This window comes from Aulonocara stuartgranti, assembly GCF_965226115.1.
Source record: "Aulonocara stuartgranti genome assembly, chromosome: 5".
NCBI lineage: Eukaryota > Metazoa > Chordata > Actinopteri > Cichliformes > Cichlidae > Aulonocara > Aulonocara stuartgranti.
This window is the reverse complement of record NC_138943.1, coordinates 29535066-29556969: the sequence shown is the minus strand read 5'-3', so window position 1 is coordinate 29556969 and position 21904 is coordinate 29535066. Positions and strand designations below refer to the sequence as shown.

At 40.8% G+C, this 21904-nt stretch overlaps 1 protein-coding gene across 8 annotated transcripts in view; it reads right to left on the bottom strand.

Annotated features, from left to right (window-relative positions):
• Positions 1–21671, bottom strand: part of LOC309706297 (inter-alpha-trypsin inhibitor heavy chain H3-like) — a 33980-nt gene extending 12309 nt beyond the window's left edge. For 2 of the 8 annotated variants that reach the window (XM_082532660.1, XM_082532663.1), the window contains exons 1-23: positions 21531–21671; positions 20859–20963; positions 20184–20720; positions 19964–19993; positions 19687–19710; positions 15738–15892; positions 15482–15586; positions 15223–15385; positions 12152–12262; positions 11919–12047; positions 11702–11815; positions 11451–11619; positions 11215–11340; positions 10921–11102; positions 3600–3785; positions 3340–3479; positions 3007–3167; positions 2673–2699; positions 2508–2567; positions 2084–2140; positions 898–1034; positions 213–248; positions 48–71 (exon numbers count right to left, since the gene is read on the bottom strand). In XM_082532660.1, coding sequence (XP_082388786.1) covers positions 48–71; positions 213–248; positions 898–1034; positions 2084–2140; positions 2508–2567; positions 2673–2699; positions 3007–3167; positions 3340–3479; positions 3600–3785; positions 10921–11102; positions 11215–11340; positions 11451–11619; positions 11702–11815; positions 11919–12047; positions 12152–12262; positions 15223–15385; positions 15482–15586; positions 15738–15892; positions 19687–19710; positions 19964–19993; positions 20184–20297 — 2250 coding nt within the window. In that variant the 5' untranslated portion in view covers positions 20298–20720; positions 20859–20963; positions 21531–21671. Of the gene's footprint in view, positions 1–47; positions 72–212; positions 249–897; positions 1035–2083; positions 2141–2507; positions 2568–2672; positions 2700–3006; positions 3168–3339; positions 3480–3599; positions 3786–10920; positions 11103–11214; positions 11341–11450; positions 11620–11701; positions 11816–11918; positions 12048–12151; positions 12263–14955; positions 15099–15222; positions 15386–15481; positions 15587–15737; positions 15893–18328; positions 18498–19686; positions 19711–19963; positions 19997–20183; positions 20721–20858; positions 20964–21530 lie in introns of those variants that run through there. The other 6 variants (XM_082532661.1, XM_082532662.1, XM_082532664.1 and 3 more) reach the window with 6 other exon arrangements.
• Positions 21672–21904: the final 233 nt, after the last annotated feature.

Sequence of the window (21904 nt, the reverse complement as noted above, 5' to 3'; positions counted from 1 at the left end):
TGTTGACCAGGGTCTATTTTTGAAAATTGTCCGCCTCTGTTTCTTACATTTGCAGAGCTTGAACTTCTTTTCTGTAAAAAGAAAATTGATAAATAGTTTCATGAACGTGTTTAGCAGGGTCAAAACATAAATGAATGACATATAAACAATGCACAGAATGAAGTATCAGCAAATGTGTCTACTTTCATAATTAGACACTGTGACATGAGTACCTTCATCGACCTGATGCCCACGGTTTCTTTGGTTTCCTGGAACACAGCACAGAATGACTGTAATGTTACTAAACAATTAAAAAGATGACTGTAAAAAGACAAGTATAAAAACTGCTTGTATCACCTACAACATGCAACGACACCTCTGCATTGAATTCTCAGAGCTTTATTTTAAACCATGTACCAATTATGCCAATCTGAAAAATTGGTGCTTTTGAAATATTTAATCTCAACTAAAATAACCTTCTCTACGTCTTGTAGAGGTTTTCCAGACACCGCGCTTCTAAAAGATTCTCAGATGTAAATGCAATAGTCACTCCCTGAGTTGTGACTCATGCTCTGTCCTGTATAAACTGAAGAAGTATTGTGCAATACTCAAGCGTATTTATTTTCAAAAATAAAAGCCTAACTCCAGACTACAAGTCTCTGCAAAAATGTGAAACCATGAAAGAAAACAAGACAAGAAACAAAGTTTGTAACGCTCACAATTTGAGTTACAGGTTAGAGTTATGTCTTCAAGTAACTATGTCACTTCTTTCAAAAGAAATGTTTAGATATGACACCACAGTTTTTCCCAATTTTACTCTATTAAGGAATAATGAAAAAAAAGTATGGACTGAAAAAGAAAACATTAAAACAGGAGTCTCTTTACATCCAAAAAGTGTACATAGCTTATTTAAGATACCTGTGTTAGAGCATCTCTCCTGGAAATAACCAGAGCGCCATAGGTCTGAGCTAGAAGACTGATGTAGACACAAGCAGACAGTAGCAGGACTCTCCACACCACAGGCATGTCTGGGAATGCAACAGCCTTTCCCGTGGCTGAAAACAAATGTGGAAGGAATTCTTAGCATTTGAGGAGTTTGTTCCTTCAGTGAGACTCCACCCACACTATGGTTGAAAAAGAGGAGGGTTACTCTGCTCCCACAACTGTTTACTAGAATATTGTCCTGTAAATTAGTGTGTGTGACTTCCTTAAAATAGTGTGTGCCAGGGACATTGGGAACACAAGGAAGCGAGTTAAAATTATCCAGTTCCAACTTGCCTATCCAGTGCCTGACTTGTGTGTGGGTGTGAAATTCATATTCTTTACGAAACTTTTACTTTTACAATACTTACTCACAGTTGTCTATTAAATATGGAAATATGACTCATGAAAAAAAGAAAGTAAATGTCAATAGCATGATGCTTGATAACAGCAAACATTTTAACCATGATTTTTAAGAAACTGCGGTTTTCACTTTTTAAGAATCATACGATTTTTAAAAAGTGTTTTCATATTGTGAAAAATCCTGTAAAACAAACTAAACTATAACTTTGATTTGGCGCTATATTAATAAAATTTGCTTGTTTTGAATTATGGGAGAGTTCAGGTAGAGGAATTATACTCTTAAAGTTATTTACAACAGACAGGCGGTTACATCAGAAAGTCATTTACAATGAAATGTATTCCCCACTTCTGTGTAATCCTTTATTGTAAATGTAAATGTTATTATGAAGTGATCAGACAAAAGAGGGTTTTCAGAGAATACTGTTATGTTCAATGTCTATGCCATATGTCAGAACAAGATCTTGAGTGTGATTACAGTGATGGGTGGGTTCTTTTACATTTTGCGGGAAGACAATTGATTCTAATAATAGGTTACATACATTTTTGAGGTTGTCATTTTTAGCATCTATTTAGGGAAATAAAATAAAAGAGGCCTATAAACCAGATAAAATATGATTAAATCCATTTGCAATCTGAAGAAAAACAAAATAAGAAAGAGTAATAAATATTGAAAAACAAGGCAATAAAGCAATAAAGATCCAGCTTGAAGATAGAAATTGAGTATAGATAACTCTATCTGAACTGTATATGGTGTACTTACCAAAATAATTGTAATCCCATGAAAACGACTCCATGGGCGAATCATCATAATCATATTCTTGAACAGGGAGAACAAAAATCCAAATCAACACGAATACAACAAATTGACTTTGTCCCATAAATCTTTTTTGTGATTTATCGTAAAGACCATACAGATATTCATTATCTGAGAGCAATGAAGAGCATTTCCACACATCTTTGGACCAGTTAGTGCAGCAGGACTTGAAATAATAATTAGCAATAATTTAAAGTGGCACCAAATTTAAACTCAAGCAGTCACCAAGTCCTCCTATGTTTGTGAAAGATGCCATGGCATTTTATCTAGTTAACTGTGCCTCTTAATGCAGATCTGTAAATATCAGCAAAGTCAGACGTCATAGCTGGAGCACAATCTATCCTATCTGAACTGTATATGATGTACTTACCAATTGCGGGTGCTGGCTGGTAATGCCGTGGATGCGGCTGCGCAGGTATATAATTATATGCTTTGAACAGGGAGAATAAAATCCAAATCAACACGAATACAACAAATTGACTTTGTCCCATAAATCTTTTTTGTGATTTATCGTTAAAAAAAAAAAATCACTTACTCATTTTTTCAGCCTGCTGTCTTTGCTCTGTGAGAAAAAACAGACAGATAACAGTTTTAAACTGGAGCTCCAGCTTCTGCTTTTATACTTCACTAAAGAGGAATAATATGTGGAAAATGTAAACTCAGTCACCAGTTCTCTTTATGAATGAGCTGCAGCCATGCTTTGCTTTTGTGGTAAAGCTTGACTGCAGCCATTTCAAAGTGACACTTGACAAACACACACAACCACACGCACACACACCCCTCAGATTCATCAGTCAATATAGTTTTTGTCTCTTTAAGAAAAGCCAGTCCAGTGTTTTACATTTTTAAACTCTGTTTTCTCCAGGTACCTTCAGTCAGCTTGTCAGCAATAAGAGGGCTGCTTGTCGAGTCTTCGGTTTCGGGCTTGGTAACAACCATGGATGTGAGAGGGGTGACAAAGCTGTACTGCAGGGACATATCCAGGGCCTTGGCTGTTGTGTTGGCTTTCTCATCTGGTGTACCGCTCTTGCTGCCAGAAGGAAAATATATGTATTACTACAGGGAAATCTATAAAAGAACATCAAATGATTAAAATGAGCGTCCTGGTAAAAGAACAAGTGTCATCAAAGACTATATATCATACCATATTTCTTATGAGAACAATGTGCCTTAGCAGCCAAACTGAACTGATTTAAACTGACCTCTTGTCCAGTAACTGCTGGATAGTGAGGTAGGCCCACAACCGCTCGGTAAAATCTCCAAAGATGTACTCCTCGTCTGGGTAAAAAACATCCCAGTCTGCGGCACTCACTTGACCCTGGACTCTGAAGTCTTCTTCGAGCTTCAGGAGAAACAAAAGATAAAATCCATATGAACCAGAGTAAAACAAATAAATATAGGCTATGTCTACTCAATGTCTCAATGTTTCTGCCATTTCTTTTGTTTTTCTTTTTTTCCTCACCCCCTGTCCAACCACTTCCACCAGGAAGTTGTCAAGGTTGTCGTCAATTAAATGGCCAGCCACAACAATCTCTGTGCCATTAAACAAGTAGCTAAAGTGGCTGGTGGTCAGAGAATCCACTGCATTGTCAGGATAGTGCATGTCCACCTCTAAAAGTAGAGGGCTGGCCACTTCGTCATAGAAACCCTGAAATAAAAGCATACACACACTTTATCACTTTTGCTTATTTCAATTTTCTGTTATAAATTTAGCATGAAATATTGACTACATAATTCATAGGAATATGGCATAACTGCAGTGCTTTAAATGAAGATGTACCAAACATAAAATCAAAGAAAAAATGACAATGTTTGTCTGGCGCCAGAAATCGAACCCACAGAAGGGGGGCCTGAAAGCAGAAGGTTCAGCCTCCCATTCTACTTTAAAATAACCTAGGAACCACAAGTAAGAGAGCTCTAAGTGCCCTACTGAGGTGCTAAATTACTATGAGGTCTTTAAGAGAAGGTTGGGCCTGAGTATTTAAGAGCTTGTATGTGATGTAACAGGGAGCCAATAAAGAGAAGCCAGTCCCAGAGAAATATACTCTCTCTTTTTAGTCAGTACTCTCACTGCAACATTTTGGATCAACTGAAGTCTTTTAGAGAATTTTTTAGAAGTTAGAAATGCATGAACTAGTTTTTCAACATTATTCTGAAACAGGATTTTTGAAATTTCAGAATCAGAATCAGAATCAGAATGGGGTTTATTGCCAAATGTTGAGCAGGTTTACAACATTAGGAAATTGCTGCGGTGCTTCAGTGCAAACATGCTATCATAAATAGCACTTAAATAGACATGGAAAAAAATAAAAGTAGGGATAAGAATTAAAAGTGCTACGTGGAAAGATATGTGCAAGAGATATACATGAGATATATACATGAGAATAAGAATTAAGAGTGCTACGTTGAAAGATATATACATGAGTGCAGGTGGTGATCAGTGCCAAACATAGAATGATGCAGTGACACAGCGTAGGGTCATGTGTTAGTGGCGGGTACAGTCATATGGTTATTGTTCATGTGTCCAACAGCAGAGGGGAAGAAACTGTTCTTATGGCGAGAGGTTCTGGTGCGAATGGACCGGAGCCTCCTGCCTGAGGGGAGCAGGTCAAACAGACTGTGTCCAGGGTGAGAAGGGTCAGCTGAGATCCGAGCTGCACGCCGCAATGTCCTGGAGGTGTACAGGTCCTGCAAAGATGGGAGTCTGCAGCCAATCACCTTCTCAGCAGAGCGCACAACACGCTGCAGTCTCTGTTTGTCCCTGATAGTGGCTCCAGCGTACCACACGGTGGAGGAGGAGGTGAGGATGGACTCGATGATTGCAGTGTAGAATTGTATCATCATCCATGTTGGCAGGGTGAATTTCTTCAGCTGCCTCAGGAAGTACATCCTCTGCTGGGCTTTCTTGATGACGGAGGTGATGGTGGGCTCCCACTTCAGGTCCTGGGTGATGGTGGTACCCAGGAAGCGGAATGAGTCCACAGAGGTGATGGGGGTGTCAGTCAGGATGATGGGGGGGAGTGGGGCTGTGTGCTTCCTGAAGTCCACAATAATCTCCACTGTCTTCTGGGCATTCAGCACCAGGTTGTTGTGGCTGCACCAGGACACCAGACGTTCAACCTCCCTCCTGTAGGCAGACTCGTCCCCGTCCGAGATGAGTCCAATAACGGTGGTGTCATCTGCAAACTTGATTAGCTTGACAGACTGGTGGGTGGAGGTGCAGCAGTTGGTGTACAGGGAGAAGAGCAGAGGAGAAAGAACACAGCCCTGAGGGGAGCCGGTGCTGATGGTCCGGGAGTCCGAGACATTCTTTCCCAGCCTCACATGCTGCTTCCTGTCCGTCAGGAAGTCAGTGATCCACCGGCAGATGGGATCAGGCACATTCATCTGGGAAAGCTTGTCTCGGAGATGGTCTGGAAGGATGGTGTTGAAGGCAGAGCTGAAGTCCACAAACAGGATCCTGGCGTAGGTTCCTGGGGAGTCCAGATGCTGCAGGATGAAGTGTAGGGCCATGTTGATGGCGTCGTCTACAGACCTGTTGGCTCTATATGCAAACTGCAGGGGGTCCAGGAGGGGGGCCGTGAGGGTCCTGAGATGGGAGAGAACCAGGCGCTCAAAAGACTTCATGACCACAGATGTCAGAGCCACGGGTCTGTAGTCATTTAGTCCAGTGATCCTAGGTTTCTTGGGGACAGGGATTATGGTGGAGGACTTGAAGCAGGCAGGCACATGACATGCCTGCAGTGAGGAGTTGAAGATGCCAGAAAACACTGGGGCCAGCTCGTTTGCACAGTGTCTGAGGGTGGCAGGAGACACACCGTCTGGGCCGGGAGCTTTCCGAGCATTCAGGTTCTTAAACTGCTTCCTCACATCTGCTTCATGAATATGAAGAGTTGTGGTGGGAGGAGGTGGTGTGAAATCCTCTTTTGTGTGGGGTGAGGAGGGGGGTGTTGTAGGTGAACGGTTTGAAGGTGGTGATGGCTCTATGTAGGGGGGAGAGGTGGGGGAATTAGTGTCCAAAGTGTCTCTATTGTTGGGGCCGTTGGAGGTGTGAAGGCTGCCTGATGGCTCGTCAAAACGGCAGTAGAAGTCGTTAAGGGTGTTGGCTAAGAGCAAGTCATCAGTGGATCTGAATGGTAGCGCTGGGCAGTGTGGAGATACAGAAATTCTTTTATTGCTGCCATATAATCTGCATCATTATAATTGCATTAATAACATTCTTTACAGCATTATTTCATGTAATAATATTTCTCACAGTATTGATACTGCATTACATTTGTTTATTGAAGATGTCCATTTGAGGATCCTTCCATTATGTTAACTTTTATTACAAGTACGGTTAGAAGTATTTTATACACATTGCATATCTGTGCTTATTTTGAGTTGATGTTCAGTTCATTAAGGGTCTTAAGCTTCACTGGCGTGACTGTCCAGGTGATACATGCTGAGGGAAACTAGAACATAGAAGGATAACTGCAATGCATGCTTACAGTACATATAATACATATAATCTAGGAATGTGTCCGGCCTGAGGCCTCAACTCATTTGGTGTCTTACTATATTTTATTCTACTTGGTAATAGATGATCAGAGTCAATAATTAGCCTCAGAGACCCTGAGGGCTTGAAGTTTATTACCTTGTATGGAAGGTATTATAGAAAAGAGAAGTTCTATGTCTGCTTATAGCTATTAAAGATGTACGATTAACTGTGACTAATGTCTGGAACCTATTTTAATCTGTCATTGACGCCATGGGGGGGGCGTGTACCCCACTGCTTTATAAGTAGCCAAAACATGCATTTTGGTCAGAAGACATATGTTGATGTTTTCTCCGGGCTGTTAATAAACTCATCGGTTGATTGCACTTTTCTGGGGCCTCCGTGGTTTGTGACACTGCTCTACATTGATTGATTTCGCGACAGCAGGATGGCTGCTGCGTTTGCTTCGGATTACTCCTCACCCCCCACCCGACCCTGTGGCTTGTCACGTGTTCCATAATGTTGTGCTGTGGACATTTGTGCTTTTTTTCCCCAATTCAATTCAATTTTATTTATATATCCTGGTCAAAAGTGACTCCAAGGTTCCTCACAGCATTACTGGAGGCCACGGTAATGCCATCCAGAGTAAGAATCTGGTTAGATACCATATTTCTAAGCTTTTCAGGGCCGAGTACAATAACCTCAGTTTTATCTGAATTAAGAAGCAGAAAGTTAGCAGCCATCCAGGTCTTTATGTCTTTAAGACATTCCTGCAGTTTAACTAATTGGTGTGTGTTATCTGGCTTCATGGACAGATAGAGCTGGGTGTCATCTGCATAGCAGTGAAAATGTATGCTATGTCTTCTAATGATACTGCCTAAGGGAAGCATGTATAATGTAAACAGAATTGGTCCTAGCACTGAACCCTGTGGAACTCCTCAGTGTGTGAAGAGGACTCTCCATTTACATGTACAAATTGGAGTCTATTAGATAGATATGATACAAACCACTGCAGTGCAGTACCTGTAATACCTACAGCATGTTCTAATCGCTCTAATAGGATATTATGGTCGACAGTATCGAATGCTGCACTAAGGTCTAGCAGGACAAGCACAGAGATGAGTCCACTGTCAGAGGCCATAAGAAGATCTTTTGTAACCTTCACTAAAGCTGTTTCTGTGCTGTGCTGAGCTCTGAAACCTGACTGAAACTCTTCAAATAAACCATTCCTCTGCAGATGATCTGTTAGCTGTCTGACAACTACTCTTTCAAGGATTTTCGATATGAAAGGAAAGTTGGAGATTGGCCTATGATTAGCTAAGACTGCTGGGTCTAGAGATGGCTTTTTGAGTAAAGGTTTAACTACAGCCAGCTTGAAGGCCTGTGGTACATAGCCGATTATGTGCCGGGGTGGCTGTAGCTCAGGTGGCAGAGCAGGTCAGCCACTAATCAGAAGGTCGGTGGTTCGATCCCAGGCTGCATGCCAAATATCCTTGGGCAAGATACTAACCCCATGTTTGCCTACTGGTGGTGGTCAGAGGGCCCGGTGGCGCCTGTGTCCGTCAGCCTCGCCTCTGTCAGTGCGCCCCAGGGCAGCTGTGGCTACAATGTAGCTTGCTATCGCCAGTGTGTGAATGTGTGTGAGAATGGGTGAATGACTGAATGTAGTGTAAAGCGCTTTGGGGTCCTATGGACTAGAAAAGCGCTATACAAATGCAGGCCATTTACCATTTACCATTATTAGAGATAGGTTGATCATATTTAAGATCGAAGAATTAATTAATGGCAGGACTTCTTTGAGCAGTTTTGTAGGAATGGGGTCTAAAAGACACATTGATGGTTTGGAGGAAGTAATTATTGAAGTTAACTCAGAAAGATCAACTGGAGAAAAAGAGTCTAACTTAACATCGATGGTACTAAGAATAGCTGTAGATAATATTACATCTGTGGGATGATTACTGGTAATTTTTTCTCTAATGATAAAAATTTTATTTGTGAAGAAGTTCATGAAGTCATTACTAGTTAACGTTAAAGGGATGGTTGGCTCAAAAGAGCTGACTTTTTGTCAGCCTGGCTACAGTGCTGAAGAGAAACCTGGGGTTGTTCTTATTTTCTTCAATCAGTGACGAATAGTAAGATGTTCTGGCTTTGCGGAGGGCTTTCTTATAAAGCAACAAACTATTTCTCCAGGCTAAATGATGATACTCTAAATTTGTGACACGCCATTTCCTCTCCAGATTACGAGTCATCTGCTTTAGGGTACGTATTTGAGAATTATACCACGGAGTCAGGTACTTCTGATTAGAGACCTTAGTTTTCACAGGAGCTACAGTATCCAGAGTCGTACGTAGTGAGGAGGTAAAATTATTAACAAGATAATCGACCTCTGTTGGAGTAGTATTCAGATAGCTGCTCTGCTCTATGTTGGTACAGGGCATTGAAGATGATAACAGTGGGTGGATTATATTCTTAAACTTAGTTACAGCGCTTTCAGAAAGACATCCACTTTGATAAAGTCTACTCTCCACCGCTGTGTAATCAATTATTGTAAATGTAAATGTTATCAGGAAATGATCAGACAGGAGAGGGTTTTCAGGAAACACTGTTAAATGTTCCGCTTCTATGCCATATGTTAAAACAAGATCTAGAGTGTGATTAAAGTGGTGGGTGGGTTCTTTTACAATGAGAGAAGCCAATTGAGTCTAATAACAGATTAAATGCCATGTTGAGGCTGTCATTTTTAGCATCTACATGGATGTTAAAATCACCCACAATAATTATTTTATCTGAGCTCAGAACTAAATTAGATATAAAGTCTGAGAAATCAGACAGAAACTCTGTGTAAGGCCCAGGTGGACGATAGATGATAACAAGTAAGACTGGTTTCTGAGTTTTACAGCTGGGGTGGACAATGTTAAGCATCAGGCTTTCAAATGAATTAAAAGTCTGTCTTGGTCTTTCATTAATTAATAGGGTGGTGTGAAAAATTGCTGCCACACCGCCCCCTCGGCCTGTGCTTCGAGATTTCTGGTAGTTAGAATGACTCGGGGGTGTTGATTCATTTAAACTAACATAATCATCTTGCTGCAACCAGGTTTCTGTAAGGCAGAGTAAATCAATTTGTTGATCAATTATTAAGTCACTTGGAGGAGAGAGACCTAATATTTAATAATCTACATTTCACTGTTTTACTCTTTGGTTCAGATGTGGATACTGTATTGTTCTTTCTTTGTAATTGTTTATGTTTAAGTTGTTTGTTGCTGGTTTTTAGTTTGTTTTTTGTCTTTTTGGGAGCTGACACAGTCTCTATGGAGACGGGTTTTTGGGGGGGGTAGCAGGAGGAGAGAAGCTGCAGAGAGGCGTGTAAGACTGCAACTCTGCTTCCTGGTCCCTTGTGCAGAGGAGTTTTTTTGTTTCCTGTTCTCATGCTGTCCTCCCAGGAGCCCAGCATGAGTGGAGGTCTCTTTTTTTCCCTCTTGTACTTTCCCATTGTAGTGTATATTTCAGTGTTTTTTCTGTAACGCTACCGATCTCCGACCTGTATCCCCATGTGATGCTATTTCACAGCAGGGCAACCTGCACGTGGCGAATAAAGCCTTGATTGATTGATTGATTGACTGATTGATATGAGTGCTTGTGTATAAATACACAAACAATACACATATGCTTTCAATTGTATAATTTAAGTGATCTAGATAGCTCTGTTTTGGAAGTTCAGTTAATGCTAGAAATGCGCATTAGAATTTGTATGTGCTTTTTGTAGTTTGTACGTGTTTTGTCTCTGGGGCCACCGCATATATTTATATATAAACATATATAAATAAACCCACTTTTTTATATTAGTAATTCCTTTTGTGCATAATTTTATATTATTGTTAATAATAAATTAATTAAAGCAACAAAACAACCTGAAGAGCCGGTTCGGAGCTGAAAGAGCCAACTCTTTTTAGTGAGTCAAGCCAAAAGAGCCAGTTCTCTAAAAAGAGCCGGAAATCCCATCACTGCTGCTGCTCTGTACAAGCTGCTGGGGGGCTGTTAACGATGGCCAAGCTATCGTTGCCCACATGGACTACAGGGCTCTGGCTAGCTGCAGGATTTTCAAGGGTCTGGAGCTGGGATTCCAACTCAGTGATTCTGGTTTCCAAAGCTACAAACAGGCTGCATTTATTCTAATTATAATTTGCAGGTGATTTAGCAGAAAGTATGTTTGGATAAAGCACACGAGGTTACACTGTGGAAGAAGTTATTATCTAAAGGTTTCTAAATAAGGGAGCTACACATATTAGTGTGGAAGAGGAACTCGCACCTGGAGCTGAGCAGCAGCATCTGAAGCTTCAAAGATTCTGCGGGCCAGGCCTTTGTTTTGTTTGCTCATCACATCCAGGAAGGAATAATCCACATCATTTCCAAATCCAAGACAGTACAGAGACATTTTTCCCCCAATAGCTGTACGCACATTCTCCTGGATCTTGCCAGTGTTGCGCTCTCCTAAAAATGCATGCATGCAACACACAATGATAAAAATGCTAAACGCAATGTAATGTTAAATGCTGAACAAACATAATCTAGCCTATGGTATGTTTGCACTCTACATACTTACCCTCATTTGGCATTCCATCAGTCAGTAATATAATCATATCAGCACTTCTCTCTGGTAGCCTCTCCATCTGTCTGTCTTTGACCAGCATGTGTACAGCAGTCAACACTGCATCATTAATATTGGTTGCTAAAAGAAAAACACAATTCATGTTTTAAAATGCATAAACTATTAATGTTTTTGTGCTGTTAGGTGTTTGTTTTTTTGTTTTGTTTACTTGTTTTTTTTGTATTTCTTACCTCCTCTGCTATGTATTCTTTTGATGTAATTCATGGCTTCAGTTATGTTTTCCTTTGTTGCTTTGGTAAGTGAATCCTTCCAGGTTTCAATAACAGAATCAAACAGGATGATGGCAAAGTGGTCGTCTTCATGGACTTGTTGAAGAATGGCCAGCATAGCTTCTCTTGTCTACAAAGAGTCAGAGGATGACGTGTGTCCACGTGAACTTTGACATATTAGAAGCACATCAGGGGTCAGAACAACTTCTTACCTGCTCCATCTTTCTTCCACTCATTGATCCACTTATATCAATTACAAAGACCACATTCTTTGGGAGTTTAGGTAATTCAGGAGCAAAGAAGTGCACAAAGTATCCATTTACAATCTGAAGAAGAGACAGATTCCAAAAAGTAATGAATTTTAAAACAATGGTGTAATAAATCACTTTTTCAATTTGATCTTATTCAGTACTTGAAGCTTTCACTGACCTGTATGTCCCCAAGGTTCTTCTCTCGCTTCACATCATAGCTGACAATAAAATCTCCATCAATAAGTGTTCCATCACAACCTGGACACTTCCTCTGCTGCTCCATGGTTGGTGAGAAGGAGATGTGTGCCTGAAAAGGGAATAATACATGCACAATTATGATCCCAACTGAGATTCAACCGTGCAATAAAATGCAGCACAATAATCAGAAGGTTTATTATTGTATGAAGGTACCTTTCTGTCTGTGACAGTTTTCTCCACCAGAGGGAGCAGCTCATTCGAGAGGAAGGTTGCATGGGCGTCAACATAAGAAATGCCCTGAGGCTCATAGATGTTTGTCACAATCTGTTTCCACAAAGGCAAACATGGAGACAAGAGATCATTTCTAATGTAAATCAGGAAATCACCCTATGGGGGTTAAAATGTCTTAATGCAGGGGTCACCAACCTTTTTGAAAGTGAGAGCTACTTCTTGGGTAGCGATTAATGTGAAGGGCTACCAGTTTGACACACACTTCTCAAATAACAAATTTCCTCAGTTTAACTTAATTATGTGTTATCATTAATAATTAATGATATTCATCTATGTACAGACACTAATTATGTTAATTATTTTTCACCATAATTATAAAGAATGCAAGTAGGAAACAAGGTAGGAAACCTAAATATCAATATGCAACGCTTTATTTCTATATGTCTCTGCAAGTATTTACATTTTGAAGTGATCACTTCTACAACATTTTCACTTACCACTAACAAATTTTAACAAATCATGCACTGTTACATACATTATTTTTGTATGTATGTAACATACAAAAAATCAACTTTCAAATTTTACAGAACTTTTCACCAAATTGGCAGCATTTTAAAGCAAATTGTCACATGTTACACTTAACAAACACATTTGTTTTTCAATAATTAAATTCAACTTTGACATGACACTGTAATGTTGCCACTGAGAACATCTAATATGGCTTTCTTTGTCTGTTAGTGGGAAACCTGGCATTGCATGCTGTTCACCAGTGTGTTGTAATCTGGGGTATAACTTGACACTGCAACTCTGAGTGAGTCTTGCAGATGTGCATCGGAGAGGCGTGTTCTGTGTTTGTTCTTGATGAAGTTCATGTCAGAAAAGGCTGATTCACAAAGATAGGTTGAACCAAACAGGCTGGCAACCTTCATAGCTGCTGTGCACACACCACTGTACTTTTCTGTGTCAACAAGGCACCAAAAGTTTGGTGCACCCAGATAGGCTTTGAGGTGGACGTCATTTTGCAATGTTACAATTTCGATTTCCACCTGTCCAGCATCCAAGCTGAACATTGAACTTAGTTGCTCAGCAATGCATGTTGTGTCCACATTCATGAAAGGATTGGAAACAAATGAGACACATGGCTCAAGCTGATCAAGGTCACAAAACCTGTTCTCAAACTCTTGACCAAGTCGGTTTATGACTTGAGTGTACTTTTCTGCAACTTTGTCAAAAGTCTCAGATGCAGAAGCATTGTCTTTCAGCACCATCTGCACAGAGGGAAAGTGCAGCACCTTTTTTCTCTGTAAATGCACAGAGAAAATGTTCATCTGGGCTTTAAATCCATTTAAAGCACTTATCATGTCAGCAACAGTCTTACCTTTGCCTTGCAGCTCACAGTTCAAATGGTTCAGTTTCCCAGTAAGGTCTGTTAAAAACACAAGGTCAAGTGTCCACTCAGTGTCCTCCAGCAGAGATGTGTCTTCCCCTTTGGATTGCATGAACTCCTTGATTTCACCCAAAAGTGACAAAAAACGAAGCAAAATCCGTCCCCTGCTGAGCCATCGGATTTCCGTATGTAGTAGCAGGTCACCATATTCAGCTGACAGCTCCTCCAATAGCACCTTGAATGTTCTGTGCTGTTTAGCTCTGGAGCGGATGCTGTTTATGATCTTCACGACGGGAGTCATGACGTGCTCGAAGCCGATCACCTTTGCGCATAACGCCTGCTGGTGAATGATGCAGTGGTAATGCATGAAGTTTGGGAACTCTGTGTCACCTTTACAGTGAGCGATGAATCCCGTATGTCGGCCGATCATAGCAGGAGCCCCGTCGGTAGTCACTGATACCAGCTTTTCCAACGGTACCTTTTTCTTCGCGAAAAACTCCTTCACCGCGTTATAGATGTCAACTCCCTTCGTAGTTGTCTTTAGCGGCAGTAGTGTCAGAAGTTCTTCTTTTGTGGAGAAACCATCAAATACCATCCGGATAAAGACCATCAGCTGTGCTGTACTGCTGCTGTCGACGGACTCGTCACACTGGATGCTAAACCAACTGCACTTTGCCAGATCCTGATCCAACTGATCGGCCAAGTTCCCGGACATAGCCGACACTCTTCTAACAATTGTAGTTGCCCCCAGCTGGACATCAGAGAGAGTGGAGATTACATCGTTTCCATATTTCTCGTCTTTAAGCACAGTTTTTGCAATTATCATCATTGCTTCTTTGAAATACTCCCAGTCTAAAAATGCCTTCTTTTTCTTAATCATGAAATGTGTAGCTCTAAATGAGGCTTCGGTTGCTTTTTGAGAGTTTTTCACCGGTCTCGTGAAAAAAAGACTGCTGTTTGCTCAAACCTGCCTTTAATTCGCGGGCCTTTTCCGCTCGCAGTGTGCTGCCCTTTGGGTAGTTAGCATGGTAGCTTGTGTGACACGTTCGGAAATGTCTCTCCACGTTGTGCCGCTTTGCTGTTGCCACAGTTGCCCCGCAAATGAGACACACGCATGAATCTTTCACAGTGGTAAAAAAGAACTCTTCCTCCCATTAACTGTGAAAATTATGTTTTCTTCCTTTTTTCCGCCATGTTTTCCTCATCTCCTCACCTTTGCCTTTGCTGGTCTTCACGGCAACTGTTTCCGTGGAGACCAGCTAGCACTATAAATATTAGATCATGATCTAATATTTAATAATAAACATTTTTTATATATTATCTCTAACAAATTAACACCAATGCAATTGTGATTAAAAAAAAAAAATAGCAAGAAAAAATAAAAATAGATGCAGCTTACTGGTAAGTTGTTATGGTGAGCTATTTTTAGAACAGGCCCGCGGGTGACTCATGTGGTCCTTGCGGGCGACCTGGTGCCCGCGGGCACCGTGTTGGTGACCCCTGTCTTAATGCATGCTCAATCATCCAGGTAAGGAAATCCCAAAAAGTTCATTTGTGGATTCTGTTAGTGTGGACCTAGCGTTTTTAGAGGGAGAAATGTTTCGTCACTCATCCAAGTGACTTCTTCAATCTCAGCTGACTGCATGTTTGTGCAACCTGGATTCACCTGAAAGTCCTGAACCAGTGTTTTGGGTTTGACTCTGGTCAAAAGCTCATATCGGCCCAGTTTCCTCTGAAGGAGCTCCTCATATGTCAGGACAAAGGTCACGTTGCTTTCAGCTGCAATATTGACAGAGACTGAAAACTTCTCCATCTTTCTTCCAGAAGCCCTGGAAATAACAACAACAAAAATGTCGCAGAGATATCTGAGAGCTGTTCCGGTGAATTTACATGATCTGTGTTTCTGGTTCATCTGGACGACTCACTTGACGAGTCCAGCAGTCTGTCCAGAGGAAACAGCCTTCTCGTACTGTTTCTTAGCTTTCTCTTTGTCCTTCACCTCTCCAACATACACCTGACCCTCGATTTCCCTGTGAGGCACAAAGATGGAGATAGACATGAGGGATGTAAAGCACATAAATGGACACCAAGATAGTGAGAAATTCAGCTTTGGAGCACAGTTGTGAAATGAAGGACTGGCCTATAAAACTGTCAGAATGATTAGAGAGGAAACAGACTAACATGCTGAAGTTTGTGATGAAAGCAGTCTTGGGCAGCTCCACTTCAAAAAAGATTTCCTGTGACGAGCTTGCTTTGTTGAACGCCTTGGAGGTCATGACAGTGTGGGCAAAACAAGAGGTCACAGTGCAGTCCACTGTCACACTGTGCACCTCCACCTGAGACAGAGACAGAAGGAAATGTAGGAAGATAAAAATGGGTTTCTCTCTATGAATCTGATTTTTTAATCTGAATTAAATCAACTCTCTCACATGTGTAATGAATCAGCATATAAGAAAAGAGCTGCCCTTTTATTTTCTGTTTAAAACACAATTGTTCCTCTGCTCAGATCTTCACAAAAGCAGCAGGTGTTGCATAAATGTACAATTTATAATCTCTTGACCCTTTTTTTAAACACTCCTTGTTTGTATCACATCACTAAACTGAGCTGAGAGTATTTTACAAATTTTACCTGTGTGCTGTTCATCTGGATGGACTAGCTTAATATGTCCACCTGCTGTTTAAAGGAGTTTGCGTTCTCCTTTCATGTTGCAGCATTGTTTTGGGGGGGATTTTTTTTGCCAAACTGACCTTTGGTAACTCACATATTCCTATTTGTTTATACATTAATGAGGTCTAGTTTATATCAAGTGTAGTGTTTGAATTAAAAAAGCCTTTCAAAGTAATGAAAGGTAGGGCTGTTCGATATAACGATACATATCGGATGACAATATAAAAACATCTATCGTTTCATTTTACGCTGTCGTTTGTTTTGTGGTGTCGCAAAATAAACTGTTGACGGCAATATTTTTTCCATCGTTCTGATGGTCACTTTAGTCAGTGGCGTGTCTAGAAAATTTTTGTTGGGGGGGCCAGGTATGGGCACAGATTTGGAGAAGGGTGGCAGATGTAATTGGCAGATAATGTTAAAAACAATTCTACCAACCATTAACCATAATTCAATAACCCTATAAACCTAATAACCGAATGCGCTTTTAACGCTTATTAGAATGAGATTTTAACCACTACGGTTTTTAGATACTGCGTCGATAAAGTACAAGAGATACAATCAGTGCTTTGTCAGTGTTTATTCAGCATTCAAGGACAGCAATATTTGCATAGTATATTTACTGAGATATAGTGCACATATGTTTTGGGCAAAAACATTATTGAATATTAAAATACGAACATTTTTAACATACAATTGGGCAAATTAGCCAATGCAAAACTTTATCTGCCTGTTAAAAAAAGAAGATAATCTTCTCACAAACTGGTGTTTGATTTTGAAACGGAAAAAGTGGGGAAACAACTGAAAAGACTAACATTTGAATAAAACCTGAAAGCAAGTAAATACTTTCTATGCTGCCTTATGGTAAACTTTGGTAATATTGATGTATAAAGAACAATACTGGCCGATGATGAAATACAGTCAGCTGGCATGGTGACACTGCCAGTATTAACCTGCAGGGCTGGACTGGGACAAAAAAAAAAAAAATCAGCCCGGGCATTTTGACTAGAGACCGGCCCGCCATGTATTAAAGCCATAAAGCCTTTGAATGAAAACAAATGCTGTTGTGACAGTGATGTACAGTCTTGTTGGTATATGCATGATTTCTATACATTTTATGCCAGATAAAAACTTTGTTTGCAAGATTCAGATAATTATTTAATAAAAGTGAGACATTTTAAATGAGAATAAGAAAGTAAAGTATTTCCTTGTGCCCCCCTCTCCCTGTTAATGCCCTACCTGGCCCCCTGGAAACACTTTGCTAGATCCGCCCCTGCACAGCTATCAGCTGTCAGCTACTTAGAAAAGGATCCTGGTGTTATTTGTCTCTCAGAAACAGTTCATAACTTCCCTTCAACTCATTCATGTCACCTAAAAGGTAAACCTGTTTCTCCATCACCTGTTCAGCTCTGATGATTCAGTAAGGACATCTCCTGGTTTCATCTTCATGTTTCCCTCTCACCAGATATCCAAACCGACATCATGACCAGCAGCTTTACAGCTGTGGCTCCAGCAAACATCAGCTGATACTAGAAATTAATATTAAATAAATTCTAACAACAGCTGATCAAGCTTAAACATGCTGCTGTTGTTTAGCGGGAAATCCGCTGGTTTCCTCTTTCTGGCGCAAAGTGGGCGATAAACAAACAAGAGAGGAAAGCCGATCAGCTGATCATTGATCAGTTTCATGATTGAAGTAGAAACAGGAGAGGGAGGGGGAGAGAATGAGAGAAGAAGAGGCAGCTGTGCAGCAAAGACACAGAATAACTCCAGCTTTGTGTCTTTTTTTTCATTCTAGCTGAAGTACGGGACAAACTGCGTCCCCTCTCAGCTCAATACGAAACATGTAATATTTTCTCTGAATGAGGGACCATTCCATTTTTTAAGGAGCCGTTGGCAACTCTACTAACTAACCTTATGAATAAAATAAAGTTCACTATCAGTAACATCATAGCACCCACCCAGCTGTATAGAAACTCCGTCATACTAGCTAGCACGCAGAACGAGTTATTGTAACTGACTGTAAAAAGTCAGCACAACGAAAATAAACTCCACCTAAACTTGGTTTATATCTGACCCAGACAGACTGCAGGTCATAACTTCTTACCTGAAATTCAGTTCACCTGACACTTGGGCCGGCGGCCTCCTCGGGTCTCTCCTCCTCCTGCCTCCCCTTCCCTCATCCACCTGCTGGCCTCTGTGGAAGCTCCGCCATAGCCACCACCAAACAACTGAGTTATTTTTACACATCGGCCAGCATCTGGCCAGCCCACCACCTGTCATTGTTCATGCCATTACAAAAAAAAAAAAAAAAAAAAGTCATCAGGCCACTGGGTAAATGCCCGGTATGTCTGATGGCCAGTCCAGCTATGTTAACTTGTTAATCTTTTGCCGAAAAATTGTTTTTTGCGGTGCCGGCTCTCCTTCCTTTGCTAACATGATGCTCATAGTGCAGAAGCCGATGCTGCATTCACTTACAATCGGATATCTGAGCTTCACTGTGAAAACATAAATCGTACATTTGATATTTCATTGAATTTTATTGTTTTAGCTTCGGGGTGGCACCTGGGGTGGCCAGCCTGGTTGCGGGATGGCCTGTGCCCCCCCAGGCCACTCCGCTGGCACGCCACTGACTGTAGTGACTATATTAATTTCTTAAAGTTCTCTCTTTCTCTTATATTTAATATAACCACACTACTGACGGACAAGCGCCTGTTTTTATGCGTTGTCGTTAGCAACAGCGACGGTAACACCTTCGCGTGTCCGCTTGTTTATGTTCCACATAAACCTTTCACAATAAAGCTCAAGATCCTGTTGGGACTTTTCATAAACTGAATCATGTGAAAGAGCAGATTATTTACGGATGAGAAATAAAAAAGAGCCGTCAGGTGCTAAAAAATAAACCTTAGACTCAAACGTTAGAACAGGCTTTTCCCCGCAGCACGCCGTCTAATGAATACAAAGAAAACAGCGGCAGTTACAACTTATGTCTAAAAATGTATCGTTTCATGCATCGGTTAAAACACTCGACTCCAGGTAAAGGACGCGCAGCTGGAAATGCTTCACGCAAGTCGAGCTGCCCGAGATTCACAGAATTTACAGAAAATGTTAAATTTTTGTGATTTATATCGTTATGGGACGATAGAATTCTTATATCGGGATATGAGATTTTGGTCATATCGCACAGCCCTAATGAGAGGCTGTTATAATGAGTTTGCTCATTTGGGGAAAGTAATAGAAGACAGGAGAAATCTTTACAGATTAATCAGCAGCCCCGACACTACACTTTGATCACACAGTTTATTTGGCAGCCATCACTTCAGGTCCCTGTGAGCTTATCCACACATCCCATCGAGAACAACAAGCAGGTTTCTCTCCATGAATCTGATCTGTTAATCTGAATTAAATCAATTATCTCCCATCACCATTATCATCACCAGGAATATGAATGGATACATTTCTTACCATTGCTTCATTTGTACTTCTTTTCTGTAAGAAAAAAGGGCGATAGATTCAGTTCACACATAGTCTCTTTGTCTTAGTGAAAACACCTCATTAGGTTTAAATCACTGTTAAACTGCAGTTTCTAGTACTGCATCATATCAGCTCAACTTCATAACACAGATCACACCATTTTTTAAGACATATCTACTGGTAAACTGACAAATACATAAATATACGATGGAAATGTAGATCTTAGTGCTGCCTTGTTTTTTTTTAATGCGAATCGTTTGCCAAGTACCTGCAGTGATCTGGCAGCTCCTCTTCTTTCCTGAAATACACACACAGGATATTATGGAGAATACATGAAGTAAGTTTTAAGAAAAAACTCAGACAGTTTGTGATTAAGTTTTGCTTTGTTGTTTTAAATTAAATTACAGGACTACTTTCTGAGGACAATGCTGTCAAAATCATACCAAAATGTTTTTTCAGTTTCATATCACAAAAGTGTTTGACGTTACCTGTATGGCTTCATCGTGCCTGGAGATGACCAGAGCTCCTGAGGCTGAGCTGCTCAGCCAGAGGCAGGCGCAGCCCCACAGCAGCAGCAGGCGAACACCCAACAGTCCAGACATGATCAAACTCTGACTGAACACTGGCTGACTTCAGTGCAGAGCAAAACTCTCAGTGTCCTGTGGGAGGGACACGTATCTGTGTGTTTTCCTATATTGACCAGCTGCCCTAAGCTCAGTGTCCAGGAGGCTGTGAGGTGCTGTGAACCACAAAGATAATATTTGCTAGTTTGTGGAAGTCTGGGAGAGTGAATCCAATCGACACTTATTTAAACACTTAGCAAAGTGACAATAAAATCGACATCCATGGTTTCAAGATCAAGAAAGAAATCTGAAAAAGTTGGTTCTGTTCATCTGGACGTAACGTTTTCAGTGGGAGAAACGTTTCATCACTCATCCAAGTGACTTCTTCAGGCTCAGCTGACTGCAGGCTTCCCCAACCATATTGACAGAGACTGAAAACTACAGTGCTTTCTTCCAGAAGCCCTGTAAACAAATAAAAACAAATTAAAAAAGTAAAAACACAACAACAACAACAAGACTATCACACTATAACACTATCACACATTAACAGCTCCAGTTAATTTGTACAATCTGTCTTTCTGGTTCATCTGGACGACTCACTTGACGAGTCCAGCAGTCTGTCCAGAGGAAACAGCCTTCTCCTACCGTTTCTTAGCTTTCTCTTTCTCCTTCACCTCTCCGACAAACACATGACCCTCAATTTTCCTGTGAGGCACAAAGATGGTGATTGACATGAGGGATGTAAAGCACATAAATTGACTGCATGATAGTGACAAATTCAGCTTTGGAGCACAGTTGTGAAATGAAGGACTGTCCTATAAAAACTGTCAGAATGATTAGAGAGGAAACAGACCAATGTTGTTCCCTAAAACAGGGGAAATAGTGAGGAGAAGTGAAAGAATGGCACGGACACGCAGCTCTCACTCTCACGCGGCTGTATATAGTGACAATACTTTACATAACATTAACGGACAAAAACATATTTTTAACTTGCAGATGTTAGCTGACACAGTCACGAACTTTCCACAGCAATGAAATAATACTTTAAGTACTGCATGTCGTTCAGTAGTTAACTTTTACAGACAGTAACAGAAAAAAATCTTCACACAATATGGCGGAGTAATAGCGAAAACAAGCATACACAACAACAGAGGTTTTCAGCAAAAACAGTCCGCAATTCACATCTTCCGCTACAACGAACAATGATAATGGGCTAATAAGCAACAGTAACACATGCTGCCACGTTTATACAGATCTGTGCATGGCACTTACTATAAACAGGGGAAATAGTGAGGAGAGCCAGATCTTTGAAGTGAGCGACGCGAAACCGCTCCCAATGGATTTTTATTTTTTTTATTTTTCTCACGCTCTCTCTCGCACTTTTTTCCGCTTCTTCTTCTTCTTCTTTTACGTATTATTGGTGGTTGGCAAACAACTGCATGGTGCATTACCGACACCACTGGTATGGAGTGTGGACAGAAATCACGCTAAAAAACAAAACAAAATAAAAACAAACAAAAAAACCCACTTCATATCCTCCCAAACAACCTTCCTTCTCTCAAAAACTGAAACAATGCCTGATAACATTTATCCCCTGACTCCTTCTGCAGTAACTCTACAAGATCAAGTTTAATAGCAATGCTACT